The sequence below is a fragment of the Microtus ochrogaster genome, unplaced genomic scaffold (assembly GCF_000317375.1).
Source record: "Microtus ochrogaster isolate Prairie Vole_2 unplaced genomic scaffold, MicOch1.0 UNK30, whole genome shotgun sequence".
Lineage (NCBI taxonomy): Eukaryota > Metazoa > Chordata > Mammalia > Rodentia > Cricetidae > Microtus > Microtus ochrogaster.
Genome location: NW_004949128.1, coordinates 1,065,863 through 1,087,307, shown reverse-complemented (window position 1 = coordinate 1,087,307; position 21,445 = coordinate 1,065,863). Strand labels below are relative to the sequence as shown.

The window sequence follows — 21,445 nt, the reverse complement described above, 5'->3', positions numbered from 1 at the left end:
ACTGAGCCAATTCCCCAGCCCAAGGCACTGGATTTTAATTGCAGATGTACCCAAGACCATCCCTTAAACCTTGAGAAACACAATTCACAGATATGGTTCACCCAGATATACATACAATAGCCAACATTGTTCAGTAACTTTACAAAGCCAAAGTCAACTTAAGTCCACCACCTAAGTTGAACATAAATGTAAACACACATGCATTTTGCACACATACACATACATATATGTACATTTACGTGCATACACCTCACATGCACATATGACAAGCATCTCATTTGCTCATTCCAAGACCTTTTATTCTCAAGCTAGATATTAATTTCATTTTGCCCTAAGGGAAGGGAAGCCAGGACCCAAAGACAAAGAGAGACAGAAATAATATTTGGCTTTTTTGTGTGTGTGTTTCTCTAAAAGCCTCGGCCTTGGAGACTTAAAGGTGACTTAAAAGACTTTCAAGGGTAATTTTGACTCTAGGCAGCTTTGTTTCGTGTGCTCACTTTACAACCTACCCCTGAAAAAGGCATCTCTGTCCAGAGTTTTCTCTTTCAGGAGAGCCTTTTATCCTGATCAGAAAGTCGATTTCCAAGGCCACTCGGCAGGACCTAACCCAGAGCGCTGGTCTTAAACCAGCACAATGAATTGCAATGAGAAGAGGCAGCCAGGGGTTGGCGGGTTCATCTTTGTACCTCAGAGCAGGTCACATCCACAAGGGCACAGATACCATTCTTCACTGTATGTGTGGCAGGAAACACCCCAGGCTCCCATTCACCAATTACCATGACACCATTTAGAAGAGAAAGCCCAGCGACCAAAAGAGAGGAGGGAAAGCCATTGTAACTCTTCCCAGCAATGCCGTCTTCACAATTTACACGGAACTGCTGGCACCTGAAAAGTCGAACATTTTGGTAAAATGAATCAACTTGTAATGTTTCTTTTATGAGATTCCTTGCAAGAAGGGAGGCCTGGCACCTCCTGGAGACCAAGCTATGCTATGTTATCCATCATCGGGAAGTCGGCTGTCCTGGCCAGCTTCTCAGAGGTCACACGATCGAACCGGCAGCTCTTACAACTGTATTATTGCTTATGGAACAGTCATTGAGGCACCAGATAAAAATTACCTGGTCTAATAGGCAGGGAACAATTTTCACTCAATAAAATTATAAGCCAAATCATTCATTTCATAACACTCTGGCTAATTTATTTGTTGACCTTTTAATATCCATAGCTCTTCAGTGGTATTAACTGCAGCTCAGACAAAATCTCTTGTTCATTTCACGTTCATTGATTTTTTTTTTCCATTGAGGCAATAACGGCTGCGTGAAAACAGCCTTTTTCTTTCCACTGTAAAAGTCGATCATGTAAGTTAGGATGTCTTACGTGGATCCAGCCATGTTAGCTTACAGCAGATTTTAATCTCCCAGGGTTCAGAAGGCTCCTACACCACGATTATGACAGAAGCATGCTTTCGGGTACATCCCCAGCACAACTTGCATTCCGTAATATTAAGACACTTGGGAAGTAGAAGGGCTGTCCTCTAATCTGAACACAAACAATCAGAAAGTCAGGATAGAATCACAAATCTCTCCTGAGTTTTCTTTACACTAGGAAGCTTTGGGTGTCTTGGACCCTGCTAGTAGTTACAGCAGACTCTTTTTAAAAAAAAAAATACTTGCAACTTTGGGATCTGGCAAGATGGTTCAGTGGTTAAGAATGTTTACTGCTTCTCCAGAGGACCAAAGTCAGCACCCATATCAGGTAGCTCATATCTACCTGTAACTCCCACTCCAGAAGATCCGATGCCTTCTTCTGGCCTCTACAGGCACCCATACAGATGATATACTTATTCATTCTCTCTCTCTCTCTCTCTCTCTCTCTCTCTCTCTCTCTCTCTCTCTCTCAATCTCTCTCTCCCCTCCCCCTCCCTTTCTCTCTTCTCTCTCTCTCCCCTCCCTCTCCTTCTCGCTTACACACTTAAACACACACATACATGCACAATCACTCACACACAAATGATAATAAAAATACTTAATGGTTTTATTATTGAAATGAACACAGATTTTTGGAATTTGATTTTTTTTAAAAAAAAAAAGATAAACAAATTATTCACCAGAGTGTTCTGTAGGGTAGTTATAGGTTCAGGTGAGTCATTATTATTTACTTATCTGGAAGAAAATGTTTATGTGTGTGTTGATAAATGTGTAGAGTTACGCGCACACATGTCGCATGTGAAGGCCAGAGGTTGATGCTGTATCTTCTTTACTTTCCCTGGGTTTGGAGATGGTCCCTCGCTGAACTCCAGACTCCACAAATAGCCAGAGAGCCCCAAGGAGATCTGTTCTTCTCTGCTTTCTAAACTCTAGGGTTTCAGGCACACACAGCTATGCCTTTACAAAGAAGCTGGGGATCGAACTGAGGTCCTCAAGCTGGGGAAGTAAGCCCTTTCCTGACTGAGCCAGCACCCCAGCACCAGCTGAGTCTTCTTATATAATAAAAACCACTTTGAAGTCTTTAGAGTGCCGAGCTGTAAAATCTAATTGTTACACATTTGGCATTTTATGCGTCCCTGGAAATATCCACTTGCTACCTCCACCTCCTCCGCGCCATTCCTTTCCATTTCAATTTACTCTAAAGTGGTCCTTAGCCGTAATGAGAGTGCCCCTTTCAACAGAACCATGCTTAATTATATCCACGCTAAATGTAAGCGACTCTTCTCAGTCACAGGGCTTCTGAGTAAAGGGTGCTAAAGTGTGGCACCGAGGGCCTCTAACGACGTGCGGGAAGCTCTCTTTCACGGAGTTTCATATTACAAGAAAAATAGAAAAATGTGAAGAATGTCTCAGAGGGCAGGGAACTGAACGGTGCCCGAGCATTGTTTTGGTTTGTCTCACCCATCTCCTCACTGCCCTCCTTATTCTGACTGTTTAGAATGTGGAGTCTCCCATTGTGGAATTTTCCATTTGGCTGAATAAACACACAGGAAGTCAGGATATAAGCCTATCTTCCAAAGAAACACATCTCAATACAACTGGTGTTTATCGCTTGATGCACCCAGCATGGTCAGGGAAAGGCTCCTGAACACTTCTAGTCTGATGTTTCAGCTTTGGGGCTTTCCAATCAGTAATGTCACCAAGGCTTTTTGGAGCAAGAATCGAAGGAGTCAGAACCCACAAGGCTAGCAAGCTGGGCAAAATCCGGGTCCTTCAATAAACTCTGCAGCAGGCACCCAGTGAAACCTATGCTGATTTCCTTAATAGAGGCTGGTTATTTCCAAGGCAGTAATAACTCTGCCATTCTGTTTTATTTTATATTACTGATCTGGTCCACTGCATGCTGAGTTCCCTGATAAGAGAAAGGGTATTGGGTGATAAATGTGTGTCAGAGGAATGGACATTATTATTGGACCTTTTCGCCCTTTTCTTTGGGAATCACGTGAATCATTTTGTTTTTGATCACTCAAGTCTGTCATGTTTCTCTTCTGTTGCCTTCTGCATCCCCCAAAATATTAATCTCCTGGTTGGGGTAGTATGCGTGGTGGCATGCGCTGTCCTCTGCAGTGTCAGGGAATCCTTTAGGAGTTCCCAGAGTCTCCAAATCCAAATCATCTGAGTTGATGAGTGGTTACCCCTGAGCTGCAGGAGTTGGCTTGTATGAGCTGTGACAGAAAGCAGGTTCTGGCCCTCTCCCCACTCATCAGTCTCTGTGTTGCTCAAAATGTTGAGCTGGAGTAAGTGCATATGTAGGCAATTGCACAACCTTCCCCTTTGGGTGATTAGCTGTACATCTGAAGCCAAATGATAAAGAGGAAACTCCCATGGATGGGGGAATAATCTCTAGAGATTTTATCATCGTGAAATGAAAGATGAGCTGGCTGTCTCTGCATATTTGACATGACATTCCAGGTCACTGAGGTGACTTTCTGTGAATGTGCAAAGAACTGTGTATTTTTTTTAGGGCTTGAGAGTGTAGCTAATCACAAGCTGACATCTACCAAGTCCAGGCTCATGCTGCTAGACACCTATAACCTGAGATAATGCCCTAACACAGTTATTCTATTAACCACAACATTAAAAATGTAAGTTCAAGCTGGCAGGCATGAAAGAGCAAATTCCTAAGAGAAAAAGTGATGTTAAAAAGTTCAGTGATCAGAACTTAACCTTTGGGAATTTACACATTGGATTAAAAGGCAAGGAACCAAATAGAACACCAAATTTCACTCTTGTGCTTTTATGAATTGCAGTAAATATGTCACTGGTGTAGTAATATGAATCAGACATGCACTTTTACAAGATCAGCGATGGAATCCCAGAAGGGACTCTTCCTGAGGAACTTTCTCAGGGGCTGGATTTCACTGAGCATTATTCCAGGACCTTAACGAAGGAGAATAAGATGAACCCAGGGCCTTAAAGAGCCTATCATCTAGCAGTGGCCAGTGTGGGCTTGCAACTTTCAGACAGAGCAAAGTATTTTATGGCTTGTATTCTATGCATTTCTGGGTGGTCTGGTCAATGCTGTTTTTTTGAGAGGAAAGAGAGAGATAATTGATTAGGGTTGCAGAAAAGCTGAAATCATTTCTGAAGGATTAGAAGATCTATCAAGATCTAGGGTTCTTAAATGTGGCAGGTCTGGGGTTGAATCCCCGCTCAGCCACGCATCAGCTGTGCTCACTCAGAGAAAATTGTCTGACCTGCCTGAGTCTCCATTTCTTCATTGGCCGAATGTTCTCTGTGAAGACCAGCTGAAGCTTGTATTTCGCTTCCTCTGCCTTTACCACCCGACTGCTGCTACCTCCAGTCTCAGGGGGAGTGGGAGGCATTGCGAGTGGTTTCTCCAAAGAAGGAAAGACAACAAGGATAGAGTAAGGAGATAGCAGAGAAGGAACCCACCAGTCTGACTCAAGTTTCCGGAGTATTGACTAGACCTGAACTGAGAACAGCTCTCCAGCATCACAGGGCAAGAAGATCCGCCAGGGTAGAGTGACTGGAAGATGAAGGTCGTGGGTAACCCTTGTGGAGCCCTGAGGCTCAGTTCTGGGAGGGTAAGGGGTCCTTACAGCAGCTAGCTGATGATACTCAGAGGTGATGACCGAGGCCACAAGCAGCTCAGAAATCACTCACCATTAGGTTGGTTGACCACATGGGAAAAATGGGACTTCCCTTTGTAGCCCATTCAGCTATGGTGATCCCCTATCATAAGAAAAGGCAATAGCAATCACACTTGAACCCTTCCCTGGAACCTCACCTCAAGCCAAGCCTCTACAAAGTTTTCCAATTTTGTAGCATAGCCCCTGCCCACAAGCCCTACCCCCATCCGTATAATCTTTATTCCATGACCACTGTCTAAAGACAGGAGAAGACAGAGTGTGATTGTGGGGAAAGAGATCAACATGGAGGTTGCTTTTAAGAGTAAATACTTTCTGTTTCTTTAAGACTTCAGGGCCATGCAGAGAAAACCAAAACAAAAACTAAAACAAAACAAAACAAAACAAAACAAAACAAAACAAAACAAAAAAAAAACCCATAAACCCATCTGACTCAGATTGTTGTGCGAGGACCATCATTAAATCTTTAAAGGGGGTTCTTAAGACGTTCAATATTTATTGTACTTGTGGATATCTTCTTTATTCTCCAATGGGAATCGCTTTTGAAATCCAAGTCTAGCATTAATTGTCTTGGAAGACTCTAATCTCTCAAGCCTAGTGTTTAAAAATTTGACCGGGGGAAGGGTGCAGCATTATGAAAAGAAAAATCTCTCTAATAAGTGAATGCCTTGAAAAATTATATTTTAATAGCAGTCAAGTAGGTTTTCTTTTCAGCAGTATTGAAACTGAATATTAGAATTGAAGGTTCCTTCTACTATACTCCCACCTAGTGCCACCAAAATAGGACTTAAGGAATAATTGCCAAGACAAAATACTATATGAAATATCCAGTTTTCCCCCTGGTGGGAAATTTCTTTCCTTTTATTTTAAGAAAAAAAAATCGTAGGCTCAATCATTTCCTAATGTGAAATTACAGATTTTTCAAATTATCACATAAAACTGCAAAAAAAATTACACTTGTGGCCCCAGAAGAGATAGCATATACTATCAATTTGATTTTAAAAGACATACATCTCTTATATTACCTGTCATTTTTATAATGCCTTTTACAAATTTAATCAATACATTTTAACATTCTATATGCTTTAAGTGCAATATACAATAAATATTCAAGTTTCGTCTTAAACATGCTTTAGCCTTTAAATTGTTAAAACTGCAGTGCCCTTTCAATCTAGTTACATAATGTCATAAAATATACATTTCAAGGTAAATGAAGTCAGCTACTTCAATTTAGTCCCTCAAACTGGTAGTAAATGAGAGGTTAACACTATGGTGCCAAACCCATTATTGAGTAAATTTAGCACCTTGGACAGCTCTGTAAAATCTTTATTGCTTTCCTGACCTGCTCGTCATGTTCTGTCTCTGTGTTCAGTGGCTCTCAGCTCTGATTGAAAGGCAATATATTAGATCCCCAACACAAACACGCTTGGGGGCTAGTTCACCGGGAGCGTAATGACACGGAGGTGAGAGCAATTTTCTGGTCACCGAAATCCAAGCACCTTGCAGGGCTGTGGCACTAACTCACCGAGGGCCCAGGAATGCCTTTCTACCTCCCCATTTGCACACATAACTAGCGGAAACCCAATCACACTGGCAGGGCTGCGCTACATATGGCTCTCCCTAAAACCCCACATTTGATACTACAGTGAAGGACATTTTCAGATGGGTGAGGTATCATTTAAGGCCGTAGCTTCTAGGACAAGACATCCGGATTCATCTTCCTTGAAATTCGAATGATGGGTTTGGAGTGACATTCTGCCAGAGCTGTGCCTGTGCCCATGTGCTAGGTTAGTAAAAACAAGCTCCACCATCATGAATCAGTAATACTGAAGATCAAAAAGATCCAGTGTTGGGGGAAGAGTGGGGAGAGGCAGGGAGAATCCATGTCCTTTATTTTCAAGTGTAAAATGACAACCAGCTTCTGGCCCTAAATAAACCATCAGGTTGGTCATATCACTGAAAACTTGATCACCAAAAATGCAATATTTCATTCAGACTTATAAATTCTTCTAAGACTTTGGCATTTTTTCTGAACTTTACTCCCCGATTTTGTGAAATTAATGAAAACAAGAAGGGTGTTACAATCTCTAATTACAGTGTTGCAAGGCTGAAATCCACTACTTTACTATATACTGTGTCATAAGTTTGACAAGCAAGATATTTGTATATTGCTATTTTTTCTTCAAAAATCCAAAAGAAGAGAAACATCTTCCCAGTAGAGCCCAGACATCTGCACAAATATTTATTTGGAGAAATACATGACCATAGATACAGAGATGGCAAATCTCTTAATAAAGAACGAAGTTGCTACTGTTTTGTTTTAGTCTTTCCTTGGAGCCAGATAAAGCCACAAGGTTTTGAAGAAAGCGGCACTAGCTGGATTTGAGCTGGGGATAGGGTTTAGTGGTCCCTTGCTGTGGTCAATTATGGTCAGATACAAACAAAAAGTGGTAAATTATTGTGTAGCTTGCATTTAAAAGTGAAGGGATAATTGTAGATATATTGGTTCAGATTCCATTGATTATAGTGTTCTCTCTACCCTTTACATGAAAAATGACTGCATTGTTTTAGAAAGGGGGAGCGGTCTGGCAGTTTGTCAAGAACTGGAAAGTCCTCTCTCTCCTCTTTGAGTTTAGGACATTATATATGTGATAAGTAGTTACTGCAGTATGACAACTGTTTTATCTTATATTGTGGAGAATTTTGAATTGAAAAAAATGCTAATATATATCTAAAAGCTTGTCATTGAAAGATTTGCTGAAGGATTTTTGAAGAGGCTATGGTGACAGCGAAATGAACGCAATTATAGCCCTATTTTCTGATCAGTGTCTGCAGCGTCTGAAAATGGAACAGCACCGTTTTCCTGTTCTGAACTCCAAGGCATCCGATTTTAAAGTTATACTTCCATTGCAACTTTATCAACACTGAATTACAGTAAACAAAGCTTTTATAAGCGCCCTTTCTACCTCACGCTGTTGGATGTGGCTCTTTGCTAGGGCCCCATTTTTACCAGTTCCAAGCCTAATGTTGCTACTATTTTTTCCTTATGCTAGCGTAGATGGAATCTATAGACAGATCAAGTGCAGTGCAGAAAGAATGGCTTATGTTTGTCCTAATGTGTTATATAGAGTACCTCCATTGATTAGACCCATGCGAGTCAAAGGTGAAAGCCTACCTTAGTAAAAGGAGGAAGCTACTTTTCCTTCAAGCCGGATGAGTAATAAATAAACATAGACCTATGAGGGGGATAAGTGAGCAAGAGAGAAGAAACACCAACACCACAGAAACAGCAAAGAATTGCAGTATGAGAAATCAAGGCTACTTGTCATGAATATTGGCCCAGTGGGGGCTTCTAAGGAGAGGAGAATCCTTGTGCAAAGCCTTTGGTCAGCACTGTATTCCTTCAGTGTGTGAGCTTTCTGTATCCTGTCCTTATAGCTCCTCCATACAAGAGAGACAAACAAAAGAAGCTTAAGGCTACATGCTTCTTTAGTGGCTGGAGATTGATTGGAAATGACCCATCTGATAAGGTCATGGTTTCTGGAATAAGCAATTAAGTACAAAATAAACACATCTTAGGGATTCATACCATGCCCTGAATGACATCGATTATAGTAATCCAGCAAATGACCACGCAATTGTATTCAGCAATAAACATATGAGTGCTTTATCGTGCCTATGCCAGAGGACTGAGTGATGTATTTTATCTTACATTACCAATGATGCTCACCTTTTGACTCAATTAAGTGTGTATGTGAACAAGGATAAATTGGTAACTTAACACCATTCTGGGGCCCCCCAAGCTACTGCTTTTACAATTGTGTCTTGGCAAAGGATGGCTAGAAGGATGGAGATGCTGTCATGGGAAAAAATAAGGACACCTGCTGTCATTCAGAAGCACACATCTATCTTTTTTTTTTTTTCTTGACAGGAAGTGATCCTTAAAAGGGCTGCCGATCTTGTTGAAGCCCTGTATGGGATGCCCCACAACAACCAGGTAAGTGGTCCAGGTCTCTAAATTAATGAAGTGCTTCATCATTCAATGAAAAAAATCTCTGAGTCCTTATAGTAAAAAATGCTATGAAAGCTAAGTATTAATTATCTAAGATGTGGCATGCCATAGGACTGTTCAGACCTCCCTGTTTTGCAAATTTTCCACGATCTTTTTTTTTTAATTGTGTCCTATCCCTTTCTGGAAAAGATGCTCCATTTAAAAATTAATCTTCACTGGGAATGTGCTTCATAACTGAAAAAAAAGAGCTACTGTGTTTTGTTTTATGTCTCTCAAGTTTAGCAAATTTAGGAGGAGGAAGGGTTTAATTTCTTCTCCTAAAATATAGAATGAAGTACTATCCATGCTTCAGAGAACAATTGTATGCAAAAAACTGAAGCTGCTTGGGAAACTGACTCTGACCAATTTCACTCCTTCCCTTCCTCTCCTGAGTTCACTGTCCAGAAAACAGTGGTACTAAAATCCTCAGAATTTGGCTTCCCTGGATGGCAGCCGGAGGACATGGTTCTCAGGCCTTGAGTTCCCATGCATGAAGAAGAAGGGAAATCCCACAGTACTGTCATACACTGACAACAATAGGTTTCAGACCGAAACAAATAGCATTCTGGATCTCAACTCTATCTTTAAAGAAATGAGTATTCTCGAGTGAGCTCTCTGCCTTTCATGGCCTCAGTTTCCTCAACTGTGATGTGGCCAGGATGATGAAACCTGACCTTACAGGTACATCAGCGGTGATACAGAAAGATTGGCCACTGCTGTCCCGAGCACAGAATCTGCCAGAGAGGAAGCACAAAAGGATGGGGCTGTTGGGAGTCTGAGTCAGGGCAGCTAACAATGCTGTGCCTTTGACTTTCCAGGAGATTATCCTGAAGAGAGCTGCCGACATTGCAGAGGCTCTCTACAGCGTCCCTCGCAACCACAACCAGCTCCCAGCCCTTGCTAACACTTCGGTTCATGCAGGGATGATGGGCGTGAACTCCTTCAGTGGACAACTGGCTGTGAATGTCTCTGAGGCATCACAAGCCACCAATCAAGGTCAGGAGGCTGCTTTTTCCCTCTCTTCCATTTCCCCTGCCCCTTGATAAACTCATTCTCCCACCTTCCGGCCTCTGCCATTTACTTGAGATCAAATTTATATATATATTATATATAATATTTTTTTCTTCCAAGAGAGATTCTTCACTTGTGTGTATCAAATATTATTGTAGAATTTTGTTTCTAGTTTCACATCTGGGGACTTAGTAGGGGGGCTCTAAGGAATGCATGCATGCATGCAGCCATCTCTACATCCAACTTTCCCCCATAAATCATGAATGACAGATCACAAAGAGGGATGGAATTAAAGTTCTCATAGGCCACAACACATCATTCTTGCCCAGGGAAGAGGAACCTGTTAACTCGGGAGAACATCTCTTAGATTGGGATTTATTCCTGCTCCAAAATGATAATTTATAGGCCCATTGCCACTTCTCACGGCCCTGCTAAGTATTTATGATCTCCTAAGAAATGTGTCTTTGCTAGCTTCCCATTTTAATCACAGAGATAGCACTACCAACCCCTGCACATGAATCACCGGGTCTTTTCCCTTTTGGTTGCTGTGAGGCGGGTGTAATGGAGATGTTCCTCCCTGATACCCCAGGTCTCCCACAAAAGTCACTGCCTGAACGCTACCCTGACCCTGGGTTTTGCCTTCATTTCTCAGGTTTCACCCGCAACTCAAGCAGCGTGTCACCGCATGGGTATGTGCCGAGCACCACCCCCCAGCAGACCAACTATAACTCTGTCACCACGAGCATGAATGGCTACGGCTCTGCCGCCATGTCCAATTTGGGTGGCTCCCCAACCTTCCTCAATGGCTCAGCTGCCAACTCACCCTATGCCAGTAAGTAGATGTGTGTCCCGAGTCCTGTATGTTTCCCTCTCAGAGCTCAGCATCATGCAGAAGGCCAGTTGGGCAGGGCTGCTTGGTCTGAGCCACGCCCCTCCCCCAGCCTGCAACCCTCACACTTGAGCACTGTCCTCTCCAGCAGCCATCTCTGTATGCTCACCTTTTACAAACGGAGCCACGTGATGCCATTCCTAGAACCCACGCTTGTGGTCAGATGGCCATGGGGTTGCCACCCACCTCTAGTAGCTGCTAAGCAAGGCCCCTGGATACATTCATGCCCTCTTCATGCCTCAGCATTTTCATCTTTAAGAGGAGAAGCTTCTAGGCCACACCTCTACCAGTGTTGGGGAACATGGGTGAGATTCTGTTGGTCAGAATCTGGTCCTCAGGTCTAGCACAGGAGGGAGCATTTGTAAATCTAAATCATTTCCTGATGCTGTGACAACAGATCCCCTCATTAAATAATATATCTTCTTTTCTGGTGTTTCTATTTTCCTTTTTGTGTGTAATATGCTCTTAAAAAGTGAAAGAAAAACAACACATCCAAACTTAAGTTGTTTTTTTTTTTTTTCCACAAAAGTCTGGCAGGACTCTCCCCCCCCCCCCCGCCAATACAGACTATGAATATTCCAAGGTGCCCTGTTCCTACCCTAAAGAAATTTAGAAATTGAGCTTAAAGGAATTTGAGGGAGGAGCACAACCCTCCAATTGTATAGAAAGAACTCAGCAAATTGGCATCTTTCTATATAAACACATACATCTAAAAAGCCTCAGCAAACTGGCATTTCTCACTCTAAAATGTCACAGGCTCTGTCCCCACAACCTCTTGATCTCTCTCTGAGGACCTTTCTGTAGATAGCCAGGTTCATCTGGAACATTGTGGAGAGTTCTTCAGATGTAGAAAATGTGGCTGGTTACAGAGACATTTGCAGAAGAATAGGGAAGTGTTGTCAAATGAAGGAATATTCATGAATCTTATCTAAAAATACAGAAAACAATGCTGTCTCCACGCTCAAGTGCGGCTAACAGCTCACAGGTGACACAGGTCATCCTGGCCTGGGGTTACTTCTGAGGGAATTCTCTGCTCAGAATGTGCTCCCTTTTCTTTTCTGCCTTATTTGTTTAGAGTTGGCCATTTGTGGCACGTTTAAAATCCGCCAGCTAGCCTGCGAGCTCCAGTTCTGTTTACCAGCCAACACTGAGGTTGGTTTCACATTAGGTTTTGATTTATTGAAAGATCTATCCCTCTACATTCTCCCAGCTACTCCATCAGAAAATGTTTCAATCATGACCTGAAAATTAAAAGGTGGCATTCTTAATTAAATCAATAAGCTAATTGCTATATGGTAGCGATTTAATTTAGGGCTCCGGTTGCTCACCCTCCCAAGCCTGAGTGGGACGTCCAGTGACTTCTGCCTAAGATCACATCTGTTAGCCTGAGAAACTTGAACATTTCATTTCCATTAATTGATTTCCTCGGAGCTCACAAATATAGTGTTAAATTCTCAAATAGGCCCTCAGATGGGACGATATTATCTGCATAAATGCAAATAAAACAATAAACACAGAGCCCAACTGATTTGAATTTTTGTCTCTGTAATATTTAATTATTCATAAACCACTCATGTTGAAAAATTCTGACAAAATAAAAAAAAATAAAATAAGACATTCGGCTGGTGAACACTCTGTGGTATGGCAGCTAGTAACCAATAATGTTGTAACAAATGGCAATACTCCACTATATTTCACCCCTTTCTTGTTAACTGCCCCCCCAAACTTCCCACCTCTAAATACACATAATGATCGCATTTGCCAACGAGATTAATTTCCTTCGGTGGTGAGCCAGCAGGATTTCAAGTCTAAGAATATTTAAAAATCCAACCTCCGATGCAGGAATTTTGCAATTTAAATGGGTGTTATTATTGAGCACATTCCCACATTTACAAATCCTAAGAGATGGATAAAAATGCTGGTCTCATTAAAAGAAAAAGTACAGTCTAGTAAACGTGGGGGAAAGCTCTGAGGTGTGGACAGGGCCTCTGTATTCTCCTCCAGAAGGCATCTGGCCCATTTGGAGCCAGGCTAGCTTGGGCTGGTGACAAAGGATCATTTCCTTCTGATGGCAACCCTTGCCTATGACTGATGTGACCCCTGTATTTCCAACTTTCCAACGTCATGAGGCCAAGCAGTATATTCTAGCAATTACCTCAGCTACTTTCTGAGTTCCAAATCACTTATACGTGTTTTTTTTAAGTCATAAGCCCCCTGACCTTCTATTATTCTGACAGTGACAAGATGGAAAGATGTGAAGAATTTTGCACATCACAAAGTCATATGTGATGTTTATTAAGATACAAGAGTATCTAGGACGTAGAGGCAAAGGAAAGGGTTCTGTGAAAGCATTAGCCTTGGCACTGTGTGGGAAGTCTCTGTCTCCTAAGGTAACCATGCCAAAGTGTTCTCAGTGCATATTCTGAGCCCCCACTATTGCCGACAGGATTTGCATTTGTCTCTGAGCCCCCCCCCTCCCCCCGCTTATCTCACAAACATTTGTGGAAATCTCTGTGAGAAGGGAGAACTTGGAACCGGAATTTATAGTTATGTGTTTCTCACCAATGTTGCATGCGGTGGTGTTTTCGTTTACCTAGCTTTCTCCCTACTGGAGTCTATGTGGTATCCAGACCCAAGTCCATCCTTATTGATCCTGTAACCTAGTCACAGGGCTGGTTTTCCCTTTGAGTCCCCCTTCCTCCTCATCCATCTCATTCCTTCATCAGTGACCACATCCTCTCAAACTAGCGTCCCCCTGTCCCGTCTGTCCCCAGATCCCGTGTTAGAACCTTATTTCAGCCAGGGATGGAAGGCTTCCCCTAAAAGCTCTCTGTGAAGCCTCTCTAATGTCGCTTCTGCCTTCCGAGAGATGACTGCACCCACCTTGATCCCGCTTGTGGTGTGCCATCCCTCCTAAGAAGGGGTTGGGCTTTTGTTTTCTTGCCTGGGAAACTCAGAGGACGGAGACTCTGTGTCCTCCTCCATAGCATGCTTCATGTGTTGGGATCGACTGGGCTGAATGAAAGGGATCAACCCCACACCCCTAGGAGCTGTCTGTGACACTAGTGACTCCGTACTGTCGGGCACACAATCACAGAAGCCACTCACTTGAAGGGAGCACATGTTAAGTACCAAGTGACGAATGAAACTGGTCAGGGTTCCAAGCGTTTAGGGAAAGCCCTCCCTAAGAATGGTCAGAGCAGAGTGAGCGGGTCAGATCTACGAAGCCTCCTCATCTCTAGGTGTGATCCTCTCTTCTCTCTGTTCTCCCAGTCGTCCCATCCAGCCCCACCATGGCCTCATCTACAAGCCTCCCCTCCAACTGCAGCAGCTCCTCGGGCATCTTCTCCTTCTCACCAGCCAACATGGTCTCTGCCGTGAAACAGAAGAGTGCATTTGCACCCGTGGTTAGACCCCAGACCTCCCCGCCTCCCACCTGCACCAGCACCAATGGGAACAGCCTGCAAGGTAAGTTTCAGGCCCACAGCCGGGAGACTTTGCTCTCCAGAGGTCTGAAGCAGGTGTCTGGCTGTTAGCTCTGGACCCACCGGCGTCTCTCTGTCTACCTTGACTCCTCCGTTCCTTTGTGTTCAGACTTCTTGATCCCAGCCACTACCCCTGCTCAGGTCTCCTCTGTGGCAATGTCTGAGACATCCTCTTTCTGTTCCAGGAACTCTGCTCAGGTTTAGGACTTGCCTGGGAACACTGTCACCATTTGCTACCACTTCTCCTTTCTCCCCGCTCTCTCTCTGGTGTTGCCATCAGCAGACCAGAGCTGTGGAGATGTTATCCTGTTTAACATGGCAGTCTTTCCTGGGATGGGCTTTCCCCTCATGTAGGTCACTCAGCCTTCTCTTCTTGGTGCTCATGTCAGGGTAAAGCTGTGTAGGGAGGTGACAGGAGGGGACAGCTGAAGCCACTTCAGAATCCAAGGTGAAGGCACCATGCACTCGTATAGCAAACGTCAGGGGCCTCTTAAGAACCACTGGGATATTCTGTTTCTCATTAAAATCATTCACTCTCCTTCCCCTACACAATATGAGAAGTGGAGGAACCATCAGGCCTTGAGCTGACTTTTCTGTTCACGGCATGATGGGAAGGCAGAGATCCAGCCTTAAAACGTATCTCTTTTTCTCACGTCTTCCTCTGTGCTTGGCTCTGTAAGTGATGTTAGCCTCTGCGACCTCATGTGTCCCCCACAGCAGGATGACGGCTCAAGTGCTCACGGCCCTTACCTTACAGATGAGAAACCTCAAGGTAGGACGTTAACTCCTCCCAGCTGGTGTATAGCCGTCACTGGCTTCAAACTCAGGCTACAATCTTCATCTCCTTTTCAAAGTCCAACACTTGCCAAGAATGCATCCCAGATTCCTAAGACAGCTTGCAGGGAAGTCAGATCAATAAAATAATCAACCATCAATTACCAAGCACCAAACAGTATGGCAGGTGCCCTCTTAAGCGGGGGGAACAGGCTTTATCTGTTTAATCCCCACAATGTCCTGATGAAGCATAGAGGCCATGAGGTCACTACAATATCAGGTGATGGAGTTTAGGGAGGGCGGATACTGGCCACAGGCAGCAGGCAGACATTGGAGGTGGAGGTCAATCAAAGCCACCTGGATTCCGTCCTTAATACCTGCCCTGCACAGCTCACCACAGAGCCTCGTTCAGTGGCTACCATGTCACTCAGAGGGTAATTGTGGAGGTCAGAGAATGATCAGAAGGGCAGTGACATACCTGGGATTCATGTGGATGCCCACTTAACATATAGACGCATGCTATGTTCTGACTACTTTTTGTTGAGGTAAGCACACACTGGTTCTCCCAAGACCTTCAGAATTCAGTACCCCCCCCCACAACCCGCCCATGAACAGGTCCATTCAAGCTTAGTTCACATATAGTGATGGCGTGGTGGAGTCCAGATTGAACCTAAATGCTACAACTCCAGAGCCCAAGCAACCATATAGCATTATGCCGCTCCCCCTCTGGCAGAACTTTGTAGAATATTCCTCAGAACCTGGAGGTAAACTGCTTGGCATAACGAAGTTAGTTAGTGCCCAGAGTAACTTGTCATTAATGGGACGTGCACTTACTTACTGTTCATCATCTTAAACAAAAGAGGGAAGTGTTTTACTCTGGAGCTACATCTCAGGCCAGGTAGACAAGCTAGAAATATCCTGACCCTAATATTCATGCCAGCTTTACTTTCTATCAGCTAAAAATAAATACCTTCCCTCATTATACCCCAGGCTAAGACAACTATAATTTCATGTAGTTTGAAGTAACGATGAGAGAGTAACGGGAAAGAGTAAAGTCGCCAATCTTATATTTTTGGTTGTGAGTCTGGCTTTTAACAACTCAGCCATCTCTCCAGCTCTAAAGTTACCATTCTTAAACTGACGGCCTCAACTTTGGCTAGTGTCTTAGTTGGGGTTACTATTGCTCTGATAAAACACCATGAACAAAGCAAGTTGGGGGAAAGGGGTCATTTGGCTCACACTCCCCCAGCACTGTTCATCACTGAAGGAAGTCAGGACAGGAGCTCAAACAGGGCAGGAACCTGGAGGCAGGAGCTGATGCAGAGGCCATGGAAGAGTGTTGTTTACTGGCTTGCTCCTCATGGCTTGCTCAGCCTGCTTTCTTATAGAACCCAGGACCACCAGCCCTGAGGTGGCACCAACCACAATAAGCTGGGCCCTCTCACACTCATCAATCATTAATTTAAAAATTGCCCTATAGGCTTGCCTGCAGCTGTATCTTATGGAGATGTTTTTTTCAATTGGGGTTCCCTCCTGTCAGATTACTCCAACTTGTGCAAAGTCGACATAAAACTAGCAAACACAGAGTTGCTATCAGGAGCAAAGTACAAGGAGGCTTGCGATTAACAGTAAAGGGGTGTTGAACTTAGAAGGCCCAGACACATTCATCTTCCTGAACTTGCTGTACACGACCCTACCTTTCCTTCTAGTTGGATGTGCCCCTCATGGGGCATTGTTTCTAGACTCTCCTAGAACCGAGACTGTATTTCATCTCCCAATACTGTCATATACCAAATACCCCACACTTTGAAGACTAGACACCAGTGGAAATCTGAATGTCTAACTGGGACACATTTAGACTGTTGGCATATTTAAAGGCCTATTCACCTCCAACTACCACTATTAATTGAACACCCTCCTGGTTTGTAAAAGCCTGCTCCTTAACCAACTACCCCTTTGCCAGCAGGAGACAGGCGACACCGCTGAGTGTGGTGGTGAGGAGTGAAGGAGGGCTTGCCTCCAGCCTGGCTTATGCAATGACACAAGACTTCCTCCCTATGGCTCTTTTTGGTGGCTGCTTATTCCATCCACTTTGTAGATGTGGACACAGAGACATGGAGCTGAGATGATTTGTCTGCAGTCACTCATTTAGCAGCTAAGGAAACCTCAGGCTTGAACCTCAAGCATTCACTCTACAGTGCTGTGTCTCCAGAGCTATGGTTGAGCCACCCAGGCTAGGTCCATGTGAAGGACCAAGGTCTATCAACTTCAAAAACTGACCCTGTGTTTGGGGAGATGCAATACCCAGCTTAGAGAGGCAGATCTACCCAAGAAAGGCTGGCTCCCAGCCATAGGCTGCAGAGGCAAGGACCATGAAGCTAAATCAGACCATTTCATGAGCAAGTTGCCTTTAAACTGTTTCTCATGATGAATAGTGACTAGATTCTAGCCTAGGGAGAAAGAGCATTGTTCTAAGCTGAGAAGCACCCATGTAAGCAGTCAAGTCCCGGGATGATGTGTGGCGTTCATAACAAGGTTCAACCACGCGGGGTCTCCGTATCAGAAGGAGGAAGAAAGCAAAAACTCGAGGCCTTGGCTCCTAGTATCCTAGTATGCCTCTTTGTATCTATTTCATGGTTTACAAAGTCGGTTGTGTCTCTCCTATAAGGGAGACTTTTGAAAACTTGAGAAGAAACATTTGTAGGACAAAGCAACGCTTACTTCAATACTCCTTGATCCTCAGGAGATGGTTTGGTGAAGAAGTCAAACTATTGTGGTCGAATTTAGAAAGTAGTTCTTACTGGGTTGCTATTGTAGAGAGCTGTGCCCTTTATAAGGTATCACAGGCTCCAAGACATCCTGCAGAGAAACAGAAATGACTGTAGACAGCCCTCAGTTTCCAGCGGGACATAGTTTCAAGGCTCCTATAGATACGCAAATGCATGGATACTCAGGGCTCTTATATAAATGGTGTAGTGTCTGTATATGAACTTCAAATCATCTGTGCTACTTATCATACTTAATACAGTGTAACACCACACAAATAGCTCTTATGCTATAATTCAGGAAATAGTAACCATAAAAAGGTTTCTATATGCTCTGTATAGTTGCAATTGTTTGGATTTTTAAAAATTTACTTTTAATTGGGCTGATGATATGTCTCAGCGTCTAAAGTGACTTGTTGTGCAAATAGAAAGACTTGAGTTCAGGTCCCAGAACCCATGCATAATCTAGTTGTAGTTGAATGTGGCTGTGACCCTAGTATAGCATGGGAGGAACAGAGGAGATGTGTGGGTCCCTGCAGCTTGCTGACCTAACCAATCTAGTTAAAACAGCAAGCCAGGTGAGAGAGATCCTGTCTCAAAAATGTGGCAAAAAAACAATAAAGGAATGTATTTGGTATTGACCTTTGGTACACACACACACACACACACACACACGTGTGCACACACACATACACACACACTTTAATTGGCAAAATAATTTTACATACTTATGAGCTACATGTGGCAGTCATGTGTATGTGCGTGTGTCCATATGCAATATGTTAGTGTATTTTTTACATGGGATATTTGTAAGGCAAAGGAACTCTCTCTACTAGCTAATTTGAAATATTTGGTTGATTGCTATCCATTAGGCTCCTGTGCCATTAGAAGTTACCTGCCCTATTCACCTGTCCTCTGGACCCGTTACTTATTCTTTTGCCCTCTGGCCCACTTTCTAGCTCTGGCAAACGCACCCTAGTCTCTGCTTCTATGAAATCAACTCTGTAGCTTCTCTGTGTCCTGTCTTTTTGTGCCTGATTCACTTTGCTCATGGATATGTCCCTCCTCACGTTGCTGTTGTGCAGCCGCCGAGTCCATGAATATAGGCAGAGCCAACCGTCTGTGTGGCCTGTTCCAGGCATTTGCCTGCAGAGTTATTTCCCGTGTAACTCAGGCCAATGAGTATCATGTGAAAAGCTATGGAAACTGCTGCTTTCATTTGGATAGACAAATAAAATGTAGAAAAGGCTCCACCCACTGCTATTGAGATGAAGTCATTGATAACTCTTGACCCTAGACTTTCAAGCAAGTCTGTCTTTATAGACCAAGGGCTCGAATCACCAGCTCTGCTCAGCCCCGTTCTATAGAAACTCATGTCCTTTCTCTTCTAAAATTGTTGCCCTTTAGAGCCCAAGTCCTATGCAGGGACTTCAGAGTCAGGAAAGAGCTGTCACATGCCATCAGAATGTGTACTGACTAAAACAAGATCAAGGGCATGTTGTAGAAGTAGTAGTCATAGCAAACCACTCCCCTATACCTTGTTGACAGTCCGTCTCCTTTTGGCCCTAAGTACCATGCACCTCAGTACCAACCCTTACAAAACTGTTTTTTTTTTTTTTCTCTATAGATATATTCAGTGTGTGGAAGATATTGCCCCACCCCACACCTGATCAGCTCACGATTCTTATACTTGGGATAGTTCAGGGAAAGATTTCTTCTCCCTCCTCACTTAACCTTTCCCAGTGCCGCGGTGATTTCCATCTTTGTCTTAGTTCTTATCAAAGTGGGAAAACTTCAAGGTGAAATATATCGCCTTTCAACACAATGGCTTTGGGGGTTCCCCCCAGAAAACGTGACCACCCAGCACTGGGGACTGTGGCCGAACCACTGCGGTCTGGTGATGATGCCTTGGCACACAATGCTGGGAATGTGGAGTCTCATGGGAATCTGCCCGGGCTCTGCTTGAGCAAGTCAAGCATACCATCAGCATTTCTGGTACATTCCAAGCCTCCGATCCCATCCCTCTCACCCACATCGTTAATTTCTAGACTGCAGGACAGCTCTTCGACCCAGGATTGTCATGTAGTCACACAATGGGTTTCTTAATGGGAGGGCCTCTTTTGTGGTGCCCAGACTCAAGTCATAGACAGCTAGCATTTTGGTGTATAAAAGGTCCTGGCAAAATGAAGGGTGCTATACCCCTTTATAAAAATTGTAAGTACTTGTGGGCCTTGTATGAGGGGTGAGAGAGCTTGCGTTAGACTTATATTCTGTGAGCTGGCCTAGAAGAGGTGGCAAGCCATGCTATCCCATAGGGCCCCTCGAGTGTATCTGATCTTAATATCAGCTATTTCCAAATATATATATATATATCTCCAGAAGACCATGTTTGAAAAAGTCTATAATTCTCAGCTCTCTTCAAAGAATTCAGAAGTCTGCTTGGGCCAGCATCCCAGGACAGCACAGCCCCTCTGCAGAAGGCATTCCCTCTGCCATATCCCCTCCATTCCTGCTCAGAATGACTCTGCTCACTCATGTGCCAGCTGGGCTCTTAAAATTATGGGTTTAGAAGCACCAACTTAGAGAAGTGTGCCAGCACACCAGTGATCTTGGAGGGGAACTTTCAATGAGGCCCCATGAAGAAGCCTAATCTAATCAGTCTACAAATTATCTAAGTAACAAAACACTGTTTGGATTTCTTTCTTTCTTTCTTTCTTTCTTTCTTTCTTTCTTTCTTTCTTTCTTTCTTTCTCTTTTTCTTTCTTTTTTTAAATTCAGTATAGCCTGAATTAATTTTAATCAACAACTACAAAATCCCAAAGGATATTTTCAGGACCCAGATGATAAGTGTCCACCGAGTTCTTGAGATAAAAGAGCAGGAGTTTTGTCAACCATCTGCCTGACTTTAGACCACACTGACACTGCTTGGGTTGTCCCAGGACAGAGCCTGCCTGCTCTTCCACACCCGCACACAATAGAAGAAAAACTAGCTTCACTGGCCACAGGCTTTATGGTCCTGCTACCTAAAAGAAGGGTAGAGGACCCACCTGGAGCCTGGATGCAAAGACACTTGGGGCAATGTCACACGGAGACTGAAGGACCCCCCCCCCACACACACACACTCCTGGCTCTCCTTGCCCCTGGGTCTGCTGTTCTTCTTAAAAAAAATAATAAATGCAGGGGTGTTCTTCTTGAACACGGGGCACAGAACAGACACACACAGCGGAACAAACACAGACACGACACGGCGGCTCCCACGTGGGTCCACTTTAATGGAGGAGGGAAACACAGAAGGGCAGGGAGGGACGTGCAGGACACACGAGGAAAGGCAAACGAGAGAGAGAGAGAGAGAGAGAGAGAGAGAGAGAGGGA

At 43.8% G+C, this 21,445-nt stretch overlaps 1 protein-coding gene across 4 annotated transcripts in view; it reads left to right on the top strand.

Moving 5' to 3' along the window:
* Ebf1 (EBF transcription factor 1) overlaps positions 1-21,445 on the top strand; it is a 398,525-nt gene that overhangs the window by 373,884 nt on the left and 3,196 nt on the right. For all 4 annotated transcript variants that reach the window (XM_026789805.1, XM_026789807.1, XM_026789806.1 and 1 more), the window contains exons 12-15: positions 9,030-9,095; positions 9,968-10,145; positions 10,813-10,992; positions 14,323-14,517. In XM_026789805.1, the coding sequence (XP_026645606.1) occupies positions 9,030-9,095; positions 9,968-10,145; positions 10,813-10,992; positions 14,323-14,517 (619 nt within the window). The remainder of the gene's footprint in view (positions 1-9,029; positions 9,096-9,967; positions 10,146-10,812; positions 10,993-14,322; positions 14,518-21,445) is intronic.